General features: G+C 44.4%; 1 protein-coding gene across 3 annotated transcripts; it reads left to right on the top strand.

The window, feature by feature from the left end:
• Positions 1 to 6: 6 nt before the first annotated feature.
• Positions 7 to 22,922, top strand: RBM27 (RNA binding motif protein 27). 3 transcript variants are annotated; one of them, XM_051794208.1, is made up of 22 exons: positions 7 to 149; positions 2,941 to 3,059; positions 3,816 to 3,940; positions 5,723 to 5,829; positions 6,409 to 6,599; positions 7,020 to 7,106; positions 7,420 to 7,683; positions 8,228 to 8,461; positions 9,596 to 9,730; positions 11,749 to 11,898; positions 13,628 to 13,775; positions 14,046 to 14,199; positions 15,344 to 15,604; positions 15,704 to 15,832; positions 16,621 to 16,743; positions 17,255 to 17,329; positions 17,438 to 17,602; positions 18,006 to 18,110; positions 18,204 to 18,395; positions 18,666 to 18,752; positions 19,190 to 19,300; positions 19,905 to 22,922. In XM_051794208.1, the coding sequence occupies exons 1-22, from the start codon at positions 91 to 93 to the stop codon at positions 19,989 to 19,991; spliced, it is 3,108 nt and encodes a 1,035-aa protein (XP_051650168.1). In that variant the 5' UTR covers positions 7 to 90; the 3' UTR covers positions 19,992 to 22,922. The 3 variants fall into 3 exon arrangements, with proteins under 3 accessions (XP_051650168.1, XP_051650169.1, XP_051650170.1); XM_051794209.1 differs by lacking the exon at positions 7,020 to 7,106; XM_051794210.1 differs by lacking the exon at positions 11,749 to 11,898.
• Positions 22,923 to 22,960: the final 38 nt, after the last annotated feature.

Genomic DNA, 22,960 nt, shown 5'->3' with positions numbered 1-22,960 from the left:
CCGTGCCCAGCAGGCTGCGCTGCGGGCGGTGCCGGGCAGGCTGCGGCCATGGCGGCGGTGTCGCTGTGAGCGGGCGGACGCGGGGCCACCATGATCATCGAGAGCGTGGACGCGCTCAAGTCCTGGCTGGCCAAGCTGCTGGAGCCCATGTGAGTGCGGCAAGGCGAGCGGGGCGGGCCGCGCGGGCAGCCCTTCCCGCGGGCCGGGTCCGGCCGAGGCGCTGCGGCCCTACCCCGCCTGTCCCCGGCCCGGGCCCGGCGCGCCCGGAGTGCGGGACAGCCCGGGACAGCCCCGGCTCGGGGACGGGCTGGGGGCCTTTGGTCCCGCAACGGACAGCGGGGCTGGGAAAGGGTCTGGAGCAGCAGGAGCGGCTGAGAGAGCTGGGGGGGCTCAGCCTGGAGAAAAGGAGACTCAGGGTGGACGTCCTCACTCTCTACAACTGTCTGACAGGAGAGTGGAGCCGGGGATGGTGGTCGGGCTCTGCTCCCGGGGAACAAGGGACAAGAGGAAATGGCCTCAAGCTGTGCCAGGAGAGATTCAGGTTGGATATCAGGAAGAATTTGTTCATAGAAAGTGTTGTCAGGCATTGGAAAGGCCTGCCCAGGGAGGTGGTGGAGTCACCGTCCCTGGAGGTGTTCAGGGAACGACTGGACGTGGCACTCAGTGCTCTGGGCTGGATGACAAGGTGGGGATCGGTCACAGGTTGGATGTGATGATGTTGGAGCTCTTTTCCAGCCTCAGTGGTTCTGTGTGCCTTGGCTGTGGGCTGCTTGTGTCCCCCACCCCACCTGCCTCCCTGGCTGCACTGTGGTCGCTCAGTCCCAGCTGTGTGACCTCGGAGCAGAGCCCAGGGCTGGCAGGAGCTGACAAAACCAGGAATAACGTTAAACCAGTGGAAACTCTGCATTTACATTCTGCTGCTTACAGTGGAAGTGGGACTTGTTTGGAGTCAGCATGGATCCACATTGTTTCATGCTGCTTTTTATGGTTTCTGATAATGCATCCTGGCTGTAACGTGGTGGTGGGTTTGTGCCAGTCCAGAGCCCTGCAGTGCCTAAACAGCCCCAGGTGCTGGTCCTGAGTTCTGCAGTGCCTAAACACACCTGGTGCTGCTGGTGCAGGCACAGGAGGAGTTGGTGGGTCTCACCTGCAGCAGGAGTCTCCTGGGAGAAGCTGCTTGTCAGTGCCTGGCAGCCTTAAGGTTCCCACAAAGTACAACTGAGACCTGCATGAAGTGTTGTAAATAGGCCTTAGGACTGCTCACTTGCTGTCATTAAGTATCAGGCCTTTGGAAGTTCTTCCCAATTTTCCTTTCCCCTCATTAAGATCACAGGTGTCTTTGGTCAAACTCTGCTGAAAGTCTCTAGACTGGAGCATGACTCTTGCTCTTGCAGTGTCCCTGCCAGCTCCAGTCAGCCTCCAGCATTCCTTGAGCACTGGAGCTGCACTGTGGGGATGTGAGCTGGAGACTTTTGTGGCAGAGAATCAAGGGATTGGGGCAGTGGGCCCTGGCAGTCAGGGACTCTAAAGGGACAGTCAGGGAGTGTAGTGACAACAGAGTGACAATATAGCCTGGCTCACCTGGAGGAGTGCACACATCTTGTGTGCTCCTGCACTGCATAATGGGATGGTAATGCCTGAGAGAGACTAATGTGCAGAGAAAGGAAAGGAAATAGTTGTGAAGTGATGGATCATCTCCTTTATTTGAAATGGAAGGTTTATAATCAGTGCATGAGGGCCCCAGTACATCACACACTGTGAATGCATCACATACAGGTTATTTTTGTGTATGTGTAAAATCTGTCAATTTGTGGTTTCTTTGTTGTTAATTGCTCCATTTATCCTGGCTTTCAGCGGAGGCTGGATGTTGTTGCAGGCTGAGAGTAGAGCTGCTTCATTGCTGCTCATTGAGGATTTTTATTTCTCTCACCAGTTGCCCTCTGTGTGGTTTTTGCCCTTTGCTTGTTTTCTGGCTTTTTTCCTTACTTTAAATTATTTTGAGGTCCATATACTTTATACTTTTTCCTTTTATTTCCATAGTTAATATTCTCAGAAAATACACAATCCCCTTTTGAATGTTAATTTGAAAAAATAAGTCTTTAAATCATGAGTGTTTAGGTTCCTGCCCTCAGCTGATAGCTGACATCTGCATCCTCTGAGAGGCAAAATGAGGAGCTGTCACTTCATCATGTCACACTGTTGTTCTGTTTTATACCTGGAGTGTGTTTCTAGTGGCTGAATGGTGGAATCTAAAGCAATATCCCATATAAAGATTACACTGCACAAAGTTGGTGTCTTTGGCCTTTGTGGAGCCAGACAAGGGGGAAGGAGTGTGGGGAGAGAACTTGTTCAGTAACTGTTCCCCTTTGGGTGTTTTACAGAGTTACTGTAAAATTTGGCATGAGAGCATCCATGGGGAGGAAACCCCAGCATGTCAGGCACAACCACTGAAGCTGTGCAGAACTTACCTGTGTGTGTATTGAAAATGTGCCTCTGACATTTTCTGAACTGCTTCATAACAATATTTTAATGTTTAAACCCAGTTAACCCTTCCCAGTCCTTGTGCAGTACCTTCCCTGGTTTGTGCTCTGCCACATCCATAGAGCCCTTCGAGCTGTGGTTGCTGGGCTGAGAGGGGCCTCAGCAGTGGGTCTGATTGTCCAAAACAGAGGTGGTTGTCCCTCAGCAAAGCTCAGGAAGAGCAGAGGAGCGGGACTGTTGTCACATGTGGCTGAGGGGTCACAAGGCAACTAAAATATTGGACTGTGGTTTCATAAAGCCCTTTGCTGGCCCCGTGGTCCCAGGGCAGCTGTGCTGGTGCTGGGTGTGAGCCCAGCACCCCGGGGGTGATGCAGGAGCTCGGGGGGGGTCCTTGAGCAGTGACTGTCCCCACGAGGTCGGTGTCCCGCAGCAGCCAAGCGTGGTTCTCCCTCTCCCCAGATGTGACGCAGACCCCTCAGCCTTGGCCAACTATGTCGTGGCATTAGTCAAGAAAGACAAGCCCGAGAAGGAGCTGAAAGCTTTCTGTGCTGACCAGCTGGATGTCTTCCTGCAGAAAGGTACAGCGCTCTCCAGGGGCTTTGCTTCTCTGGGGGGAGGACAGAGGGTGATGCACCACTGTTGCCTTCAAAATGCTTCTTGGCATCCATGAGCACTTCTTACAGAATGTGATGGAAAAAAGATCTTGGGATTAAAAAATAATAATCCTCAGGTGAAGTTGTGTAACTTGGACTTTTCACAGTGGGTGGGAGGAAGTGCTCTGAAATGAAAGTAATTTAGTTTAAAGTGTTAGTCGTGCTGCCAGAAGCTTCTCTGACAGGTGCTTGGTCACCTTTGAAAACCTAGTCCTTGTTAATCCTTCAGGCTCCTGGGGAGCTTTGCATGGCAATTTGGTTCATACTCAAGGTTTTAAACACCTGAAATTCTAACACTCACTGGGGAAGTTATTGTGCATTTTTCATGATGTTGAACTGCTGCTGTGAATTATTTACTCTCGTAAAAATTGCCCTAAAGAGGTTGCTGAGAGTAGCTGATGAAGTAGCTGTGGACTTGTTCCTTGATCACAAGGAACACCCTTTAGAACAGAAGTTTCTCTTGTCTTTCATATACCTGATGAATTGCTTTCTCTAAATGAACAGCCTCCAGTCCCACAAATGTAATTCCAACTCCTTCAATGGGGCTAAGGCTCATTAATCTGAGGTGCTGCTGCTCTGAGCAGCCCACCTGGCTGACTGTTTTCAGGGTCTTCTCTGGCAAATGTATCCATGCCCTTAAATCCACATATAACAGTATTTTCTTGTGTTCTGTATCCTCAGAAACTTCAGGGTTTGTAGATAAACTTTTTGAAAGTTTGTACACCAAGAGTTACCTTCCTTCTGCTGAGCCCACGAAGGCAGAGGCGAAGCCTGCAGGGCAGGAGAAAGAAGAAGTCAAGGAGGAGGTAACGTATTTGCTCTGCCTGCCTTTAATTTTCAAATTAGCTCTCATACGTTTGTGAGGCCAAACATGAAAGAAAAATGCACTCTGTTGTGACTAATGATCTCTGTGACCTGTGTGTGTCTGAAGAGCAATGGAAGGTGACAATTTGGACAAGAACATTTTAAATACTTTTCCAAAGCCTGCCTTTGATTGAGAGTAGTGGCACTCAGAAATCCTATTCACATGGCCCTAGCAATACCAGAAAATAATTATTTGGAAGGGTTTGAGAGGGGAAAGCAGCAAAAACAGTCCAAAACATTTCCAATTTTTTATATTCTGTGAGGAATGTAAATTATTTAGTATATTTTCTGTGATGCTTAAAACCAGTGAAATATATCAGCCTCTGTAATGGAATAATTACTTTGGAAAGTGAGATAGAGTTTGTTTGCCAACAGTTCTCTCTTTTGCCATGATTTTAAATTCTGCTGACAAAATTGAAAGCAATTAAGTTTTTGAGAGAAGGTGACAGTTAATGGCAGAAATCTGTCAGTCAGCCAAACCCAGGTCAATCCAAACAAACACAAGTCCTTATTTACCAGAACGTCATTCATCAGATGATTTAAATTAAAGTTGGTTTTTACTTTTTTGCTCTCTTTTCTGATGTCCTGTTTTATCTGAGGTTGTGACACAGAATTTTGCTTATGGAAGTTCATAATTTGCCACTGTACAAGACTTTCACTGGAAGAGCTTTCTCATCAGTTCTCAAAGTAATGTCATAGCTTATAGAAAGTCCTTTAGAGCTACCTTCAGTTGACTTAACCAGTGCTCTGGTGGGGACAGAGGGGGAGGTTTGGGGAGTGGAGTGGCAATAAGCAGAAGAAGATATCTAGGACAGCTTTATGGGACAACTTTACAGGATCAGGACATTAATTAGTTATTTTGACATCAGCAAGGCCATCAGCAGGTCATCAAGACCTGTCATATAGCTCAGTGTATGGTGTGAGTTCTGCAAATGGAGGCCATAAAATAAACTACACTTAGAATTACAGCAGAGTCAGGGCTGCAGGGGACCCAGGTGTGATGCACCTTGTGCTGGGAGCAGGGCTGCAGGTCAGGCTGTCCAAAGCCCTGTCAAGTCAAGTCTTGAATATTTCTACCAGTTCTCCCCAGTAATCCTGTTATACAAGCATGTAGGAAGCCTTCCTTTTTGTTTTACTTGGGAAAAAAAATCTTTTACATTATTGCATGTCAACTTTTGTCACCAAAATTTACAGTAACTTGTAAGCAGTGTGAAATGGCAGCAGATGTGCAGTGTGGGTCAGTGGTTTGCAGTGGTGGTACAGCTGACAGACTTGTGAACCTGCTTTGGTGGAGGCCAACAAGAGATGTGACCAGTTCCACCATGTGAGCAGATTTTTGCCTTAAAGCAGTTATTCCAAATGTCAACTAGTGATTTTCCTACCTGGAAAGGTGACTCCTGAGTCATGTTCCAAGGTTCAGGAAATACCCAACTTATAGAATTACTTATGCTAAATAAGGCAGTAGAGTGGAGAGAGATCTTGTCTTTCCTGAATCCTGTTTAGAAACAAAACACTGAAGTGGTTTTATTTGAGAGCATCTCTGCAGAAAAACTTGGAAGTTTTGAGACAAAAAAACCTCTAGTTCTTGATTACTTGTAGTGCTTTGGTATTGTGGGCAAGTAGTACTTGAATATTGTTTTATATGGGATGCAGTCTATAACTTGAAGTACATTTTGATGTCATGTTCTTCATTAAAAAAAGTGATACTTGTCCTCGTTTGGTAGTTGTGTGTTAAACAGAATTTTCAAGAGTCAGTTGAAGAAGAGCGGGAGAGCAGGAAGAAGAAGTATTCCAGTCCCCAGAGGAGCCGTGGAGATTCCAGTGAGCAAAGGTTAGCTTTGAGCCACAATATTAAGATATTCTTCTGTATTTGTTGTCAATCTTTACGTGGTTTTTACCTTGTAGGTAGTGATTTTTATGAAAAATAGTGGATTTTTTTCCCTCCTTTTCTCTGTCTGTGATATATTGTCTGTATGCTGATCATGTGTGTGAGAACCCTTCACGAAAAGTTGGCCTCTTCCGAAAAAATGATAGTATTCTTCAAATGACAATTCCTAGGAATGTCATCAGTTCCATTGTTTCCCTTGTTATATAAATGAAGACCATTGTTGGGAGGTCTGTAGGCGCTGGGGGCTGTTGTTCACACAGTGAACATCACTTTTAAGCCTGTCGGGGTCTGAGCATTGTAACCATCTCACCTTGCCAGTTCCTAGTCCTGCCCTTGCTGCTTGCTGCAGACCAGTGATTCAGCTGTGACATTCTGTACTTCTCTGTAACTTGGGAAATTCTGACTGGAATGTCTCACTGCTCAGATGGATCGGAAGGACAAGCAGTACCTTACCTTCTCGTGAGCTTCTTTTTTAATTTGGTTCCTCCTTTCCCAAACATCATCTACATCTGTCTTTTCTAGGACCAGAGAGAAAAAGCGGGATGATGGGAAATGGAGGGACTACGACAGGTACTACGACAGGAGTGACCTGTACAGGGAGAAGTCTGGCTGGCGCCGGGGCAGGAGTAAAAGCCGGAGCAAAAGCCGAGGGTTGAGTCGGAGTCGCAGCCGCAGCAGGGGCCGGAGCAAAGACCGGGATGGCAGCAGGAGTGGTGAGTATCCAGGGTGCTGCTGCAGGAGAACATCCCATGGCAGTGCTGGGTGTGATTCCTATGGACTCTGTGGTTTAGCAGCCAGGAGGTGCCCTTGGGTAGTTGGAGCAAAATTTGGGAACTTTGTGTTCTTGAAATTGTTAATTAAGATGCTGTTCTTTGGAGTAGAACAATTAAAGGGGTTGTTTTCTTCTGTGCTAACCTCTTAATTTATCCACAGGTGTATACCTGTGGATATCAGTAGATTGTATTTTTGAGCTGTGTGTTCTGACAAAGCTGTTGATTTTTATTTTTTTGTTTTTCTCCTTGTAGAGATCAAGCTTTTTGCAAAGCAGTGTTTCCCTCTCTTTCACTTTGGTACTGTATATTTTTAGAGAAGGTTTCTTTGCAGTGGTTACCATGTGATCATTGTTCTTTTAGGGCTAGTTCAGGTCTGTTGGAAAAGTAAGTGCCACAGATTACAGCAGATTTCAACGCACCTTGAGACCACGTTAGTTAAGGGCAGAGGTATGTTTGTTGTTTGAAAGGCTTTTGCCCTTCTCTTTCTCCTTTAAGAGAGAACTGTAATCCAGAATGGAATAAGGAGTAGAGGAATGAATGTGCATTTCGCAAAGAAAACATTGAGATTTCTGAAATTAAATCCCTGTTCACATTATGTTTAGTTCTTACTGCATTGGTAAGAGTGAGCTCCTTCAAGAACAGTTTAACATGCAGAACACTCAATATTTCAGGAAATGTTGTGTATTAGCACTTCCTCGTGGCTCTGATGTACAGAACAAAGCATGAAGACTTTACCTAACCATTTTTTTTTTTTCAACAGAGCACCGAGAGAGAGAGAGATCAAAATACAAGAGTGAAAAAAATGATGTTGAAGGCTCATATAATCCGGTGTCCGCATCTTCCAGTAAATCCTCTGAACAGTATTCCTCTGCACAAGCTATTCCCAGTGCTGTTACTGTAGTTGCGCCTGCACACCACCTTGAAAACACCACAGAGAGCTGGTCAAATTACTTCAACAATCACAGCAATCCCAGTTCATTTGGCAGAAACCCTCCTCCTAAAAGAAGATGTCAAGATTATGACGGTAACTGTTCCTTAGTTTTCCATTTCATGCCTGGTTTCAATGTTTGTGTGACTTGTTTTTTGGGTATTCACTAAATGTGGGCAGCAAGTCACAGTGCAGTGGTGTGTGACATGTACCTTGTATGTAAGAGGTGCAGAGATGACCTGTGTCATACTGAGGACATAACTAGTCTTACTGAAGCAGTTTGCTTATGCTGTGACAGTTGCTGCATAAGAACATATGGAGTTTGTTCACAGTTCTGTATGTGCTAGACAAATACCTCAACCACTGGCACTGCTGCTGCAGATTGCAGTGTGTGTGCATGTTTAATATAAACAAGTACTTCTGACTAACCTTTATGATGGATGCATGTAAGCTTGTATGCTTTTATGAAGGATTGTTCTAATTTGAATTATTTTGAAACCTTATCTGATAATGTAATGTATCAGTGATGGCATGCTTTCCTTATTAAGGAATTCCAACAAAATCTGAACTGCTACAAATCACTGTGAACTTCTGGGTGTTTTTTTTTTCCTGACAAGATACAAAATGTCCTGTTTTGCAGAGCGAGGATATTGTGTCCTTGGCGATCTCTGCCAGTTTGACCACGGAAATGATCCTTTGGTCGTAGACGAAGTTTCCTTGCCGAGTATGATCCCGTTTCCGCCGCCTCCGCCGGGGCTCCCGCCGCCCCCGGGGATGCTCCTGCCGCCGCTGCCGGGGCCCGTGCGCGGCCTGAGGCTGCCGGTGCCCCCGGCCCACCCGCAGCCCCCGCCGCCCGTCGTGCTGCCCGTCCCACGTGAGTCACAGCTGCCCGTGTCTGGCACCGCTGCAGGAACCGGTTGCAGTTTCTTTGCCGTCCGTGTGCTGTTTGAAATAGTGCCAAAGGAGTCCCGAAAATTCGGCTGGTGAACCACGATGTGCCTCACACTCCAAACTGAATTAAATAGGGCACGGGAGTGGAACCGGGGGGATCTTTCAGCTCATTTCAAGCTGGTGGTGGTTGGATTGGTCACTGACACTTTCTAGGTTTTTGTTTTCCTCAAGTGCAAAAAATGTTGAGATTCGATCTCCTAAAGGTTCTAAAAAAGCTCCAATGTTGGTGCTACATTATCTGCTATTAGAAAGTAATATCTCATTGGTGCATCTAAGATCTGTCTTAGCTCAGCAGTGATCTGAGATGTTCAGCCTTTTTTGTTATCTTACTGCATCTTATGAATTCTATGAAGAAGTGGCATTATTAAGGACGTGGTTGTTCTGGTTCAGTGCTCTCTATTCCAGGAACTCAATACGTGCTGTGGTGGTTGTGTCCAATAGCAGCAGCTTTGGGATGAGAAATAATTTGATACAGGATTAACCCTAACCTTTGCATGAGCCCTTTAGTGGGTCAACTGACTTGCAGTGAGAGAACTGACAGTGCTCAGGATGGGCTGTGTAATGTCACTTGGGGTCCTTTTTGGACATACACTCAGTAAGATGTCTGTGTGGTACATGAGGTAACCAAAGCACAACCAGTTAGAGAAATTCCTTGTCTGGGAATGCCTCTTGCCCTGCAGGTCTTGTTTCAGAACTGCAGCCTAAATGATGCTGATCTGATCTCTTGCTCTGAGCAAGCTTTGCCTCTCCATGGCAAAGCTGAGGGAGGAGCTGCTGTAGTTAATGCAACTCTTGCACTAACAAACCTCTGGGGAAGAAAAGACGCTTTTTTCCCTTAGAGCATTGTCTTTTCTGGGAACGGGAAAAGGTGTTGGAAGCAGAGTAACTTACCTGAACAAACTTCTCAGTTCAGTGTTGCTGTAGTGGGATTGAACGTATTTACAACCCTGACCTTGCTCAAAGCAAAGCATAAACAAATGGCATTGAATTGTTTGCACGTTTTGTCTGTGAGCTGTCAGTGTGTGATTGTGTGATCTGTTCTGTGGTGTTGTTGTAGGACCACCTTTAACACAGTCCAGCTTGATAAATAACCGTGACCAGCCGGGGACAAGTGCAGTGCCCAGTCTGGCACCTGTGGGAGCAAGGCTGCCTCCTCCTCTGCCCCAGAACCTGCTCTATACAGTGTCAGAACGTAAGCAAATGTCTCTTGGTTTAAATCTGTTTGACGTAAAAATTGTAAAATTCCTCTGATGTGTGATTAGAAGTTATCATCTGTCTTCCTCCAGTATGTACAAATCTAAAAAGAAGTCTGATGGGTCTCCCTGGGTCAGGCCATCATCCATTCCAGTGTGGAATGGCAACAGTGTTCTGTCACAGTCTGAGGGAAGAGCACTGTGGGGAGCTTCCTTTGGGTTTCATGTGCTCACAGCAATCAGATTGTTGCATAAGAAAGGGATCCTTTCATCCTCAAGCTGTTCAGTAGGATATTAGAAGGCAAAAGATGGATCTGGAAACCTGTAATTGCTGTTTAACTTAGGTTTTATTCCTTTCCAGTTTGGACTACTGCAGATGAGAGATTTTTTTTTCCAGCTGTGTATCACAATAGTCTGTACAGTCTTCATATACATGAGTACTTACTTTCTATCCTTTTTCCAGATTCAGCTTAGTTCTAGTTTTCTAACTTAAAGTGGATGGCTTTCACTGGACATATCCATCTTCCTTAGCAGAGCTCAAAGTTTTAAAAAGTGGGGGTTTACGAGGGAAAATAGCAAAATGCCTGGAGAGTCCTAGATTGCTCAGTTTAAACACAATAAAGCTTATTTCTTTAATAATGAAAGGATTAATGGCATTTCCTTATCCTATATGAGCAAAATAAGATAATTAAATGTCAGTGTTTTGTAATATTCTCATCTGGGGTTTTACAATAAATATTCTGAATTTTATTCAAAGGAAGGCTTTAGTTCAGTTCATGATCCGTGTCATCATCTTTGTGACTTCCATGCTTTTCAGAACTTCAGTCACTCAGATTTCTTGTTTGATAATCTGTTCAGTTATCCCTAAGTGCTGTCAGGTGTTTAGGTGTCACCATCTGATCCTTTCAGCTCTAGAACTTCTGGTGGCTGATTCTGCCTGTTGTAGGTCGCAGGGCATCACAGTAGTTCTGTTCTCCAGAACCACTGTGGAGATTCTCATGTCCTGTTCTTGGACTGCTGTGGTAATAACTGCTGGCTGCCCTCTTGCAGTCAACCACATGCCAAATCAGGGAGGAGGAACTTGTGGTTCAGCTCCTTCAGGATTAGGGAAAGTTCTTGGCAGAGCCTGAAACTGTAAAACATCAGTGTGGATATTCTGGGGCATCTGTTTTAAGTTGTAGAGTTGTCTTTGCTGCTGTGGAATAAGGAGCTGAGATTTAGGGGAGCTCACATCTGTCAGGTCCCCTTGTGCAGGCATTCATTCTGTTCTAGGATGTACTGTGTTTCTGTGGAGGCTCTTCATAGACTTCATTCATTCTAGTTCTTGTACAGCTTTTCTTTTTTTTTGGAAAATTACATCATCCTTGATTTGGACCTTGGGCTGGAGGAACAATAGCAGTCAATTCTGTCATCTTGTGTTCTCGTGGCGACCCCTTCTAATGAAAATGATCATTCCTACCTTACCTGGGATAGGCAGCTGGTCTCACTCTTACATAAAGTAAGAGAATCCAGTAGGTAAGTATTGGTCCCATTACCTCACTTCTCAGCTTTCTTCGATTGGAATTATTTAAGTATGTTCTTCCCCCAAAATCCTTTTCTGAAGCAAACTAGACCCTTGGGCAGCAAAGACTGAAAATCTCTTTGCATCTTAGGCCCTGCACTATAAATGCCCAAACAAAACCTTGTGTTGCTCCCTTTGAAACAGTGCCAGACATTGTGCAGCTTGTCACACAGTTACCTTGGGCCTTTCCAGTCAGTGGATCAGCAATACTCAGTACTGTGACCTGTATTTGGACAAACAGTACCAGATTAAAAACCAAAAGAGAATGTGCCCAGATAGGCTGGGTCCAGGTGAGGGTTTGAAATGGCTGCACACGTTGGCTGTACCACCTCTCTTTTCTCTTCATCCGAAACAGCTTCTGACTCTTGGACATCCATGCATTTCCTTAAAGGAAAATTTAACCCTGAGTCTTAAACTCATTTGAAAAATCCTGTCGTTTCTCTCCTTTTTTTGTAGATACATATGAGCCAGATGGCTATAACCCCGAAGCTCCTAGTATTACCAGTGCTGGTAGATCTCAGTATCGGCAGTTCTTTACGAGAGCACAAATGCAGCGTCCAAATCTAATTGGCCTAACATCTGGGGAGATGGATACAAATCCTCGAGGTAGGAAGGGTTTCTGGTCATTGCTGTTGCTATTTCTGTCCAAGACCGTGAACAATTTTCCCTGTTTTCAGGCTGAAGGCACTCCTTTTTCTGACTGCTCTAGCGTTTCAGAGCAATTTTTGGACATTTCTACCTTTTTTTTTTTGAAGGTGCTAATATGACCACATTAAAGTCAAAGCAGCCTTTTTGGTTAAAAATAACCACTTACTTGGGAATGTTACAAGGGTTTTGTTGGTTGGGTGGGGTTTTATTCCTCCTTAGCCTGTGAAGGCACTTTCCATGTGCTGGGAACTCCTAGAAAGAAAAATGGTGCCTAAAGATGGCTTTGGCAACACAGTCTGCAGACTGCTTTTGATTAACCAAGGGCACAGAGGTGATGATCCACAGTCCTTGCCTGGGCTGTTGCAATAGTGAAGAGGGGAACTATCATGGCATGTTTTGGTGCTTGATGGTCTGACTCTGTCAGCCAGGTGTTCTCTCTGAATGAACATTGCAGGTAGCATTCCAATTCTCCCAGGCCATGGGAATCCCAGTCTGCACTTAAACAATTCCTAACCCCTACCTGGATGGATGTAGGTGTAGTCTCTTAGTGGTGACGTGTACAAAATATCTTTTAGGGAAGAGAACAAGTCAAGGTTCTTTAAAGAAAGTTTAGTTCTGGTAGCAAAACTTTCTTTCTCCCTCCTATTTTTCCTACCCTGATCCTTAAAAGCAAAGATGCTAAATTTTAATGTTTGCTGTTACACTTCAGTGTTTCTTATTCAGTAGATAAGAAAGATTTATTTTTTTTCAGTATTTCCTTCCAGTGACTCATCCTGTAAAGAATATAGTTAAATATTATTGCAGAAATCGCTGTTGCCATTTGTATCTTAATGGCTGTCACAGAGGCAGGGTTGGGTTGCTCTCAAATCATTCTCCAAAGTGAGATCAAAGCCAGGCCTGGAAATGCCCAGCCTGTTCTCACCAGTGTAACCAGCAGAGCTCTGGCTTATATAAAAGTTATAGAAATTGCTGTATAACTCAGACTTCTTTTTAGGAGTTGAATATTTGACACAGGCAGGAGACTAATAGCAAGGGCATACTCTTGCAAAGGTTATAAATAAGTTCCTAGCAAACTTTGTGTTGGTAGAAGTTGCTTCAAACTTTAAATCTAATGTCTTGGAGAGTGTAATAGTTGTATTTGATTAAGTTTGTTGCTGAAGCCTGGCTGGAGGGCTGGCAAGGGGATAGCAGTGGAAGACATGGGTTCTTCATTGCTTTTACCCTGTCAAGGGTTCATACAGGGGAACTTGGTTGTTTATTCAGCCCCTGCCTATTGCAGAGCTCTAAACTGAAGCCTGGGACCTGGGAACCCAGCCTTGGCTCTTTGCCTCCTTTTCTGTTTTGTTGGGATTTGGTTGGGTTGGGTTTTTTTCTTCCCCGCCCCCCCCCCCCCTTTTCCTGCAGAATCTGAATTTTCAGTACCTGAAAGATGAAGTTATAGCTTTGTTCAAGCTAACATTAACCTTAAAAGTCAAAACCTTATCCCTCCTGGCTGGACTGTGTGTGTTTCCCTCAGGATGTTTAGTTAGACTAGGGATTAATGTGGGAATAACTTCAGAAACAAAACTGACCAATTTGGTAAAGTCTTCCTAATGTTTATGTTTTTAACCTCAGTCCTGTTTTGCTGTGTAAGGCAAAGCTTTTCCATGTGTAGTGGAATAACACAGGCCTTTTTCCTTCCCTCCAGCTGCCAATATTATCATCCAGACTGAACCTCCCATTCCCATTACAAATAACAGCAGCAATGTCACTAGAGTTGTCCTGGAACCAGACAGCAGGAAAAGATCTCCAAGTAACATGGAATGTCCACCACTGAAGAAACCCTGGCTGGGAAAGTAAGAATTAGCTGGAATTAATTGGAATGCACTTGATTGCTGTCAGTGCTGTGAACATTGCTGTTCCCCAGTCTCTGCAGTTGGGGCTAGTTGGGTCAGAAAATCTGTGTCCACATGATATGGTGACTAAATATTGGGTGGTGGGGAGAGCTCTTCTTTGTTAGTGTGTAGAGGGTGTACTTTTCAGGGGAAAAATGTATATTAACATTTGCTACCTTACTTGAGGACACGTGTGCCCATCTAAACTGCTCCTGTTCTCCTCTTCTCTAGGCAAGCAAATAACAACCAGAACAAGCCAGGGTTTTTGAAAAAGAATCAGTACACAAATACAAAATTAGAAGTTCGAAAAATTCCACCAGAATTGAACAATATTACACAGCTCAACGAACACTTCAGCAAATTTGGAACTATTGTAAACATTCAGGTAAAAGCCAAAGTTCAGTTTTATGTCTGTATATGGTTATTTTATTTTCCCCAAAGCCTGCTGGAATAATTGCATGTTTTCCTTGAGAAATCTTAATGGAGACTAACTGGGAGAGGAGGTAATCAAGTTCAAGGAAACCTTTTCTTGGTCTACTGTGTATTATTATCTTAATTCTGTAAAAGTGTGTTGGCTTCTGCCTTCATGAGGCCTTACTACATTTGAAAAACTGACCAGTTTAACAGTGTCTAAACTGACTCAAGTGTTTGAGGAACTTGTATATAACTTTTTAAAGAGACAGTTTGTCTTGTATGGTAGTCTTACAGTATTTCACAGTCAGGATTTTGACAAAGATGCTACAGGAGAGTCTTTATCTGCATCAGTTTGTTACCACTTGGCATCCTAGAACTGGTTCCAGCTCAATGGTGTCCCTTGCCCTGTAAGGAGGGGAAAAGTACTAAAAAAAGGTTACATGGTTTAAACAGCATTTAATTTCCATTTTATTTTTCTAGAATAAACAGTGGCCTCTTAAGTCCTCAGTTACAGGTCTAAATAAAAGACACATGCCTTGGAAGCCTCCATATTTCTTGAGTTGATTATTTTATGTCTTAGCCCAAAAGATACTGTGGTGCTTTCTGCACCTCCATAAGGAAATAATGCATTTCAAACGTGCTGTCTGAATCATTGCACTAGAAAGTCCAAGATACATTTTTATTACTGTGATACTAATTTTTAGAAAAAGAGTCTTATTCAAGACTCTGAGGTACTGATGCTTTGAGGGTGTGCTGAGATTGTGCACCCTCGAGCAGCACTTGCCTTTTGGGAGGTTGGAATAAAGAGCCTTTGGGTCAGTGCCAGGGTCCCTTCAGCCATATCCCAGTGGCACTGCACACTGCTCTAAATGTGATGCTGTTGGTGGAGGAGTCTTTATTTATTTATTTTACTGTATATAGGCTTTGCTGCAAGGACATGTAATGTTTGCCAGAATGTACTTGGCTTTAATTACATAGAGCGTCCTACCCATGTTTTGAGCTGTTAATACACTGGGTGTCCCACTCATCATTGCAGGTTATTTGTAGATGGGTTTGCTGCCAGTTGAGATGTTTCCTTCCTTGACAAATAATGCATTTATGAACTTTTGCTTTAGGTTGCTTTCCAGAATGACCCTGAAGCTGCTCTCATTCAGTACTTGAGTAACGACGAGGCGAGGAAGGCGATTTCCAGCACGGAGGCGGTGCTGAGCAATCGTTTTATCCGGGTGCTGTGGCACAGGGAGAGTGAGCAGCAGCCCACATTGCAGCAGCAGCAGCAGCCAACCCCCCCCCAGGCCCTGCATCACCAGCTGCACCTCCAGCAGCAGGCCTTGGCCACGCCACCTGCCGTGACCGTGCACAGCAGCCTGTCCAAGGTACGTGCTGTCAGGGAGGTCAGCAGCTTTCCAGAGTGACTGCTGCTGCAGGAAAGCAAATTATCTAATCTTCACATTTCAATATCTGTGGATACACAGGTGATGAACAAACCCCTGGCATCTGGTGCCTATGTCCTTAACAAAGTCCCGGTGAAACGGCGCCTCGGAGCAGCGGGTGGGAGCCAACCTGAGCTGAGCCAGCCTGGGGCTGGGGTGGAAGAGTCTCAGGTACGTTTGAAAACCAGCCCTGGTCATGCCCTCAGATACAGCTTTGGCCTGTCAGCTGGGAAGGACTTGTGAATTGTTCCCACTTGGTTCTGTTCCTTTTCACTTAATGTTCCACTCAGCCACAGTCAGTCACTTCTTCCTCATTTCATCAGCTGTTTATATGAAATAGGGACAATGACTTTAGGAACAAAGTATCAGTATTTTAAATAGCATAAAATATTTTTGGCAGTGCTTCATAGTAAACAAATCTGACAGCCTGTGAGATCAGCTTTTTGTTGGCGAATCTGTTGGCTTTCAGTGATTTTTGAGCTTATGCTGTGCTTTAACAGCAGTGCTAGAAGCTTAGAGGCTACTTGTGCCCAGAGTTCAAGCTGATACAGTTTAATTTGATACTGAAGTGCAGCATGTGTTCTGGGCCATAGAGAAGTCCTTTTGAGAAAGGAAGCATGAAGTGGCTTTTGCTGCTTCACTGATCAGAAAGTGTGATGGTAGGCTGTGACTGTGAAGCTGAAACTAAGGTGGATGGGAATCATCACCTTCAGTGGTGTCCTAGTGGGAATCAGGATGCAGAGGGAGTCTGGCATGGAGAAGGAAAGACAGTATCTTTTGCAGAAATCCTTTTAACTAGATTTATGTCTTGATCTATGTGTTTTAATTGCCGTGGTCTTTCTACCTCATTGTACAAATCTGGACATTTGTGCTCATATATGTCCCTCTGAAGTTTCCTGATGGTGTATCAGTCACTTCAGCTATTCCATATTTTAGTGTGTTTGTTTTTACTATTTCAGATATTTCCTACTTCTACAAGCCACTCAAAAATGGTTTACAGTTCTCCAAATTTAAAGACATCCCTGAAGTCTGGTGCAGGGTCTAAACCTCACGATGTGCAAGAAGCCCTTAAAAAAAAACAGGTACTTGACTATTGATGGCTGACTGACAGTGTAGTGAGCAAAGTGTTTTAAATGCAAGGTTATATGGGCACCTGAAACCTCAGTACTGCTGTACAGCTTTCTGCACAGGTGTGGGCTTTGTCATCGTTATGGGACTGTCTTGCAAACACACATTGGGGCTGATCATGGGCAGAGAGTCCTTTTGGGGTGTCTTGCTTGACACACTTGGCTGTGTGGGGTTTTCTGGAGGCATTTCTCTGTTTTCCATCTCTGCAGGTAGAAGACACTTGAATGACAGCATAGGGTATGTTTCTTAAGAGGTGTCTGAAGGGGGCAAAAAGTAAAGTACTTTACAGTGGGAAATCAGTAGCTTTTTATTGGACCAGCTATACTTCATTCTTGTGCTTTTTGCAGACAGTAGTTTTTGTCGTGGATTTCATTTCCGTAGCTTGAAGAGGACAATATGATCTGTATGAGTACATAGAATGCTAGACTGCTTTTTACTGATAGAAAGAATTTTCTCCTCATATAGGAGGCAATGAAACTCCAACAAGACATGAGGAAAAAGAAGCAGGAGATGTTAGAAAAGCAGATAGAATGCCAGAAGGTAAGCCTGGAATGTCTCTAGTAAATACGTTCTGATTTTGTAGATACCTGTCTGTTCAGGGCTGTTTAGCCTGGAATTTTATGTTCCTGCACTTTTATTATTGCATAGATGTTGATATCCAAGCTGGAGAAAAACAAGGCCATGAAACCAGAAGAGAGAGCAGAAATTATGAAGACCTTAAAAGAACTAACAGGAAAAATATCTCAGTTAAAGGATGAATTAAAAACTTCATCTACAGCCTCCACACCATCCAAATTGAAGTCCAAGACAGAGGTATTTCTTGTGCAACATACTTGCCTGCTTATCTTTTGTAACTATTTCCAGTAATATTTCTTAAAAATGCAGCAACATTAGATCAAAACACTTGCAAGCAGTATTTTAATGTGAGTGATAACTACGGATGAGCAAGCCATGGTTTAAGGAACTCCATGACCTAGTTTTGCTTGTAGCTCATTCACACTTGTTCCAGTTCTAAAGCAGAGGATTCTGGGTCCTTCAAAAAATGGTAGGGACAACACAGACACAGTTAAAACAGACTGAATTTAGAGAAAAGTGTGGCTGTCGTGTCCTGATCTGTCTGGACCATTCACATCAATGTGTTGAAGTAGAATAAACATTCTATTTTACAGTTCTGCCCTTCCCTCCTGTTTTCTCTTCCTGTCCCTTTTCCTCCCAGGCACAGAAGGAACTGTTGGATGCAGAGCTGGATTTCCACAAGAGGCTGTCCTCTGGAGAGGACACGACTGAGCTGCGGAAGAAGCTCAACCAGTTACAGGTGGAGGTGAGCTGGTGTGCACTGGTGCTGGGAATGAATTCCTGAGGTGTCAGTGTCTCGGATCCCCTCACGGTGGGGGTGGCTGTGTTCTCTCCCCAGGCTGCCCGATTAGGAATCTTGCCTGTTGGTCGAGGAAAGACAGTGCCAGCCCAAGGAAGGGGCCGGGGCCGGGGCCGTGGGGGCAGAGGACGGGGCATGTTGAACCACATGGTGGTGGATCACCGGCCCAAAGCACTCACCGTTGGAGGCTTTGTTGAAGAGGAAAAAGATGAATTGTTACAGCACTTCTCTGTAAGTGTGAGCTGTAAATTAATACGTGTGTTTCCTTTCCTCCTGCAGAATTAAACTGTGCTTGGTAGGATAGCAATAAATCTGAGCTTTTGTCCAAAAATTCAAGTGCTGCAATATTGCTGGGTGATGGAGCTGAGAGTCTGCTGGCTCTCACTTTTCTGTCCAGGAAATCAGATTTCAGTACACTTGAGTACTGCAAGTGTAGCCCATGATGATTGTGGGTTTGGAGGAGAATATTACTGCTGGTCCTAATGAACTTTTCTCTCACAGAAATTTGGAGATATTGAAGACCTTCAAGAAGAGGATTCCCCATTAAGTGTTGTTCTAACTTTTAAGTCTCGCTCAGAAGCTGAGAATGTAAGTAGAATCATGGATGTATTTTTTTCACAGATCTAAAATAAGAATTTTTAACTGCCGATGTCTGCCTTTGTATTGTAAAATTTTGGAGGCTTTGATCCCCCACTTTGAGCTCAACAGTGTTTGGTGCTGCTGCAGGTAGTGCCACAGAAAGAGAGGTACCACCTGAACAGTGACACAGGGCTTTGTCTGGTAAAGGCTCTGTGTCCCCATCCCCTCAGAGCTCTGCTCATCCTCTTGGGCGGGAGCAGCATTTGGCAGATTTGGGTGTGAGTGAAGTTGCTCTCAGAAGACTTAAGTGGGTGATTGTGGTTTATATATTTGAGATCTTCAAATGTGCCTCTGCACCTCATGCACTGGGTCTGGCTTGTTGGTGATACTAAAAAGGTTCTTTACTTGATCCTCTCTCTGAAAATCTGTTCATTTAAATGACTCAGGCTGCTAACCAGGGATCCCGGTTCAAGGACCGACGGCTCCAGATCTCATGGCACAAACCCAAGGTACCTTCTGTGTCCACAGAAATCGAGGAAGAGGAGTCCAAGGAAGAGGTATGAAAACCTGTTCATAACCTGACCATTCTTCCTGGAATCTAATAGCTCAGAGCTCTTAGGATACAGTTTTCTGTGTGCTGAAGAAATTTTGTAAAAGATGTTTTTGTAAACCAGGAACTGAACTGCATTTCCCATGTTTTAAAATGGGGGAAAGGGGCAAAAAAAAGAAAAGAAAAAGACACTTTGTGGATAGGATGTTGATTTGTCAATGATAATGCCTCAGGTTCTGTATGCAGGCTGCAAAGTACTAAGTCCTGTTACTTCTCCACTGTAGGAAACATTATGTCTGTTCTTCCCCGTAATTCTGAACACATTAAGCTTTTAAAGGTGTTTCTGTTGAGGCACTTAACAGGAACCTTCTTTGGGAGGGGCGTGGGTCATGGTTTATTCCAGCTTCCTCTGAAGCTTTGCTCTCTTTCCCTCTCCTGATTTGAGGCTGCCATTCTTCCCCTAAAGCTGATTGGGTGTAGTTGTGTGTGTCTGTGAGACACACTGTAACACCACAGGCAGGTACAAGTACAGCTGAGGCTGTGTGGTGTGGTGTGTCCCAGGGCACAGCGTGGAATTTGTGCTTAAAAGTCCATTTTTTTTCTTCCTTCAGGAGACTGAAACCTCAGATTTATTTTTGCACGAAGATGATGACGATGATGACGAAGATGAGGATGAATCTCGTTCTTGGAGAAGATGAAACTTGATGTTGGAAATGTATAATTTTAGGAATATAGTTCAAGCTGCATCTTTTAAACGTTTATTTAAGGAAGTTGATGAGCCAAAAAAAGCTTTACTTTCTTTTCAAACCACAAGATTTACCATGAGCAGAGTTTGGTATGAGAACATTTGGGACATAGAGCTGTGAGACTGAGCTAGCCAAAGGCCCAGGAACTTCTTACAGGATTATCAAGCTCACCAAGATGGTGATTTTTTTTCTATTTAAGAAGGATAAAAAGAGAGAGGGGGGGAAAATTAGTATTTTCTTGTCCTCTTTTTGTGTCACCTGTATTACCTTGTTTTGGGTTTTTTATAATGTGATTGGTTTGTTAGTTTATAATTGAAAAGATATTACAGGTTTTATTTAGCAATATTATGGGGTTAGGGTAAAGACAAACTTTCATTAAATATTATGAAAGAAAAACTGGCCTCATTTGCTCGTTGAAAAAGGGTAGCATTTTGTTTCCTATGGAGTCTCTCATAGTAGGAATTATTTGTAGCTAGGTTCATAAATCATTTGTTTCAGTATGTTCAGCCACACAGTCTCTGTGTTGTTCTGCTTTTTGTGAGAGGAGGTGGAAGAAACAATTTAACAGGGTATTGCTATAACATGGTCCAGTTCACTCTGTTTCTCCAAATTCTGCTTCACAGAAAACATCAGCAGGGACACACTGGAGCGGATTTTCACTCCCTCTTGATTTCCTTGCGTAGTTCCAGTGTAAGGCTCAGTGTAAGTCAGACTGTTTGTTTACTGCACTTCAGTATTTGTGAGCAGGAATGGAAGGAGTTCCAGACTCCCTCAAAAGCAGCTAATCTGGCCCCAGCCAGGAGTAGATCTCTTCCTCTCCCTGTCTCCAACTGTCTGTTCCAGGCAGAGCCCTGCAGTGTTCAGAGCAGGATGGGTTTCAGCCCACAGGACCAGGCTGTCTTGCCCAGCCCCAAACCAGGGACGAGTGTCCCAAGGGTGTTCAGAGCTGGGTCTCCAAGGGGATTCCCTCATGGCCAAGGGCAGTTCTTTCAGACATGTTGAGCTGAACTCCATTACATTCTCAATTGCCTTATTGCTGTACCATTTAACCCCCCAGGAATGGGGTGTGTGCTGGTGGTGATGCAGGTAGCCAGGTCAGGGTCCTGAGCCGGGTGCTGTACCTGGTACAGGCTCCAGGGCTCACGGCTTGGTCGCCCAGCAGCACTTTCCCTGCCTGTCCACTGGTCCTGGCCACTCCTCAGTGCAGTTTATGTACATTTCTACACAAAATAAACACAATGTCAGTGCACAGCGCTCTTCTCTCTTGAGTGATCACCACTGTATTCCCCAGGGACTCCTGATGGAAGGACAATATCCACCACACCCTTTACCTGCCTGTGGCTCTGATCGTGGCCAGGGGCAGGTGCTGAGCACCCTCTGGGGTCACAGCCCTGCTGACTCTCTATCCTTGAGCCATGGTGGGGTATCAGTCTGTATAATGTCCTGTTTCCTGTCAGTTGAAGGGAATGTCTCCAGTATTCTGTCTCTTTCCAAAACTCACCTTTTCCTAGAATTGGGACTGAGTCTAAATTCCAGGCATGAAGAAACAAGGGGAAGCCCACCCTCCACGTACTTAGAGGAATGTCTTGCTCTTCTCCCATCATCCCTAAGGATTTTAATGTCTGTGGCACAGTGTGTATCTTGAAAAATCCATTGCAGCAAACATGTCCGAGTCCTGACAACTTAAAAAATGAGAGAGGGATCAAAAGGATTTATATATTTTTTTGTACAGAGCTTTTTCTTAAACTGTATAATTTTGTAAATATTCTGCTTTTTTTTGTGTACTAAAACTACCGGCGTATAGATTTCAATAAGAATTGTTGTATTTTTGTATTTGGAAAATGAAAATTACAGTGGATTAATTAAGCTGTAAGCAAATTGCAGTAGCCTTCAACACACACGGAATAGATTCCTTTTCATATGGTTTTAGCTCTAAAGTGACACTGGGGTGACATCTGTTTTTCCAGGGAAAAGTGCTGGGGGAGAGGAGGGGAGTGAGGGTCAGAGCTTTATTTAATGGCTTTGACTGCTTCATACAGTTAATTTTGCCTTCACAGTACCCTTGGCAGGCTGGCCCAAGTCCCTGGTGCCATCCCAAAGGTGTCTGGTGCCTGTGGGGCAGGCAGTGCCCCCGAGCCTGGCTGTGCCCAGGGGGCAGCAGGGCTGTGACTGGCTCGGGGGGCTGGAGCAGGGGGAGGGGAGCTGTGTGAAACTGGCCTGCCTTTTGCCAAAGTGTGTGGACCCCCCTATATTTCAGGGCATGCTGAACTCTCTTGGAATGGTTTGGTTTGGATTCCATAGGCAGCAGGGCAGTACAGCTGAGTTTATTTCATGGTGATGCTTTATTGGGAAATTCACGTGTACCTTGGGCAAAACACAACCTGCAGGGTACCTGTGTGCCCCAGGCAGGTGTGATTCCCTGTGCCAGCCTGAGCTGGGGGACAGACACTGAGGATGGGGAAAGCAAGTCACTGTGGGAGGAATTCCATCCCTTTCCTTGCTGACTTAACCTGAGCAAAATAAAACCATCTCCAGAGCTGAAAAGGTAAATCTGCAACCTGGCACCTGCTTGTGAAAGCACCACTTTAACAAAATCATGTGAAAAGGAACAAAGCTCCTCTTGATGTATAGTAACCTTGTACTATAGTTTTTACAGATTGTGACCTTGTGTAATAGGGTAATAGGAGATATTGATGAATTTCTAACTGTTTATACATTGAAATTCATATATGTAATGTTTGTTTTATTGATTACAAGCTGAATTTCTAAGATGCATGTTGACTTTTTTGCAATAAAGATATACTGTGGAATGGTTCAAGATTTAGAAAAGACAAAATTCTAACTGAAATAAATTGGAAGCAGAACCATTCAAAAAAATTACAACTCTCACAAAAAGAGCATTATCACTTCTTTTGGGGGAA

This window comes from Manacus candei, unplaced genomic scaffold (assembly GCF_025592945.1).
Source record: "Manacus candei isolate 608988 ecotype Guabito, Panama unplaced genomic scaffold, ASM2559294v1 h1tg000037l, whole genome shotgun sequence".
In the NCBI taxonomy this organism is placed as follows: Eukaryota; Metazoa; Chordata; class Aves; order Passeriformes; family Pipridae; genus Manacus; species Manacus candei.
This window is presented reverse-complemented; position numbering and strand designations above follow the sequence as displayed.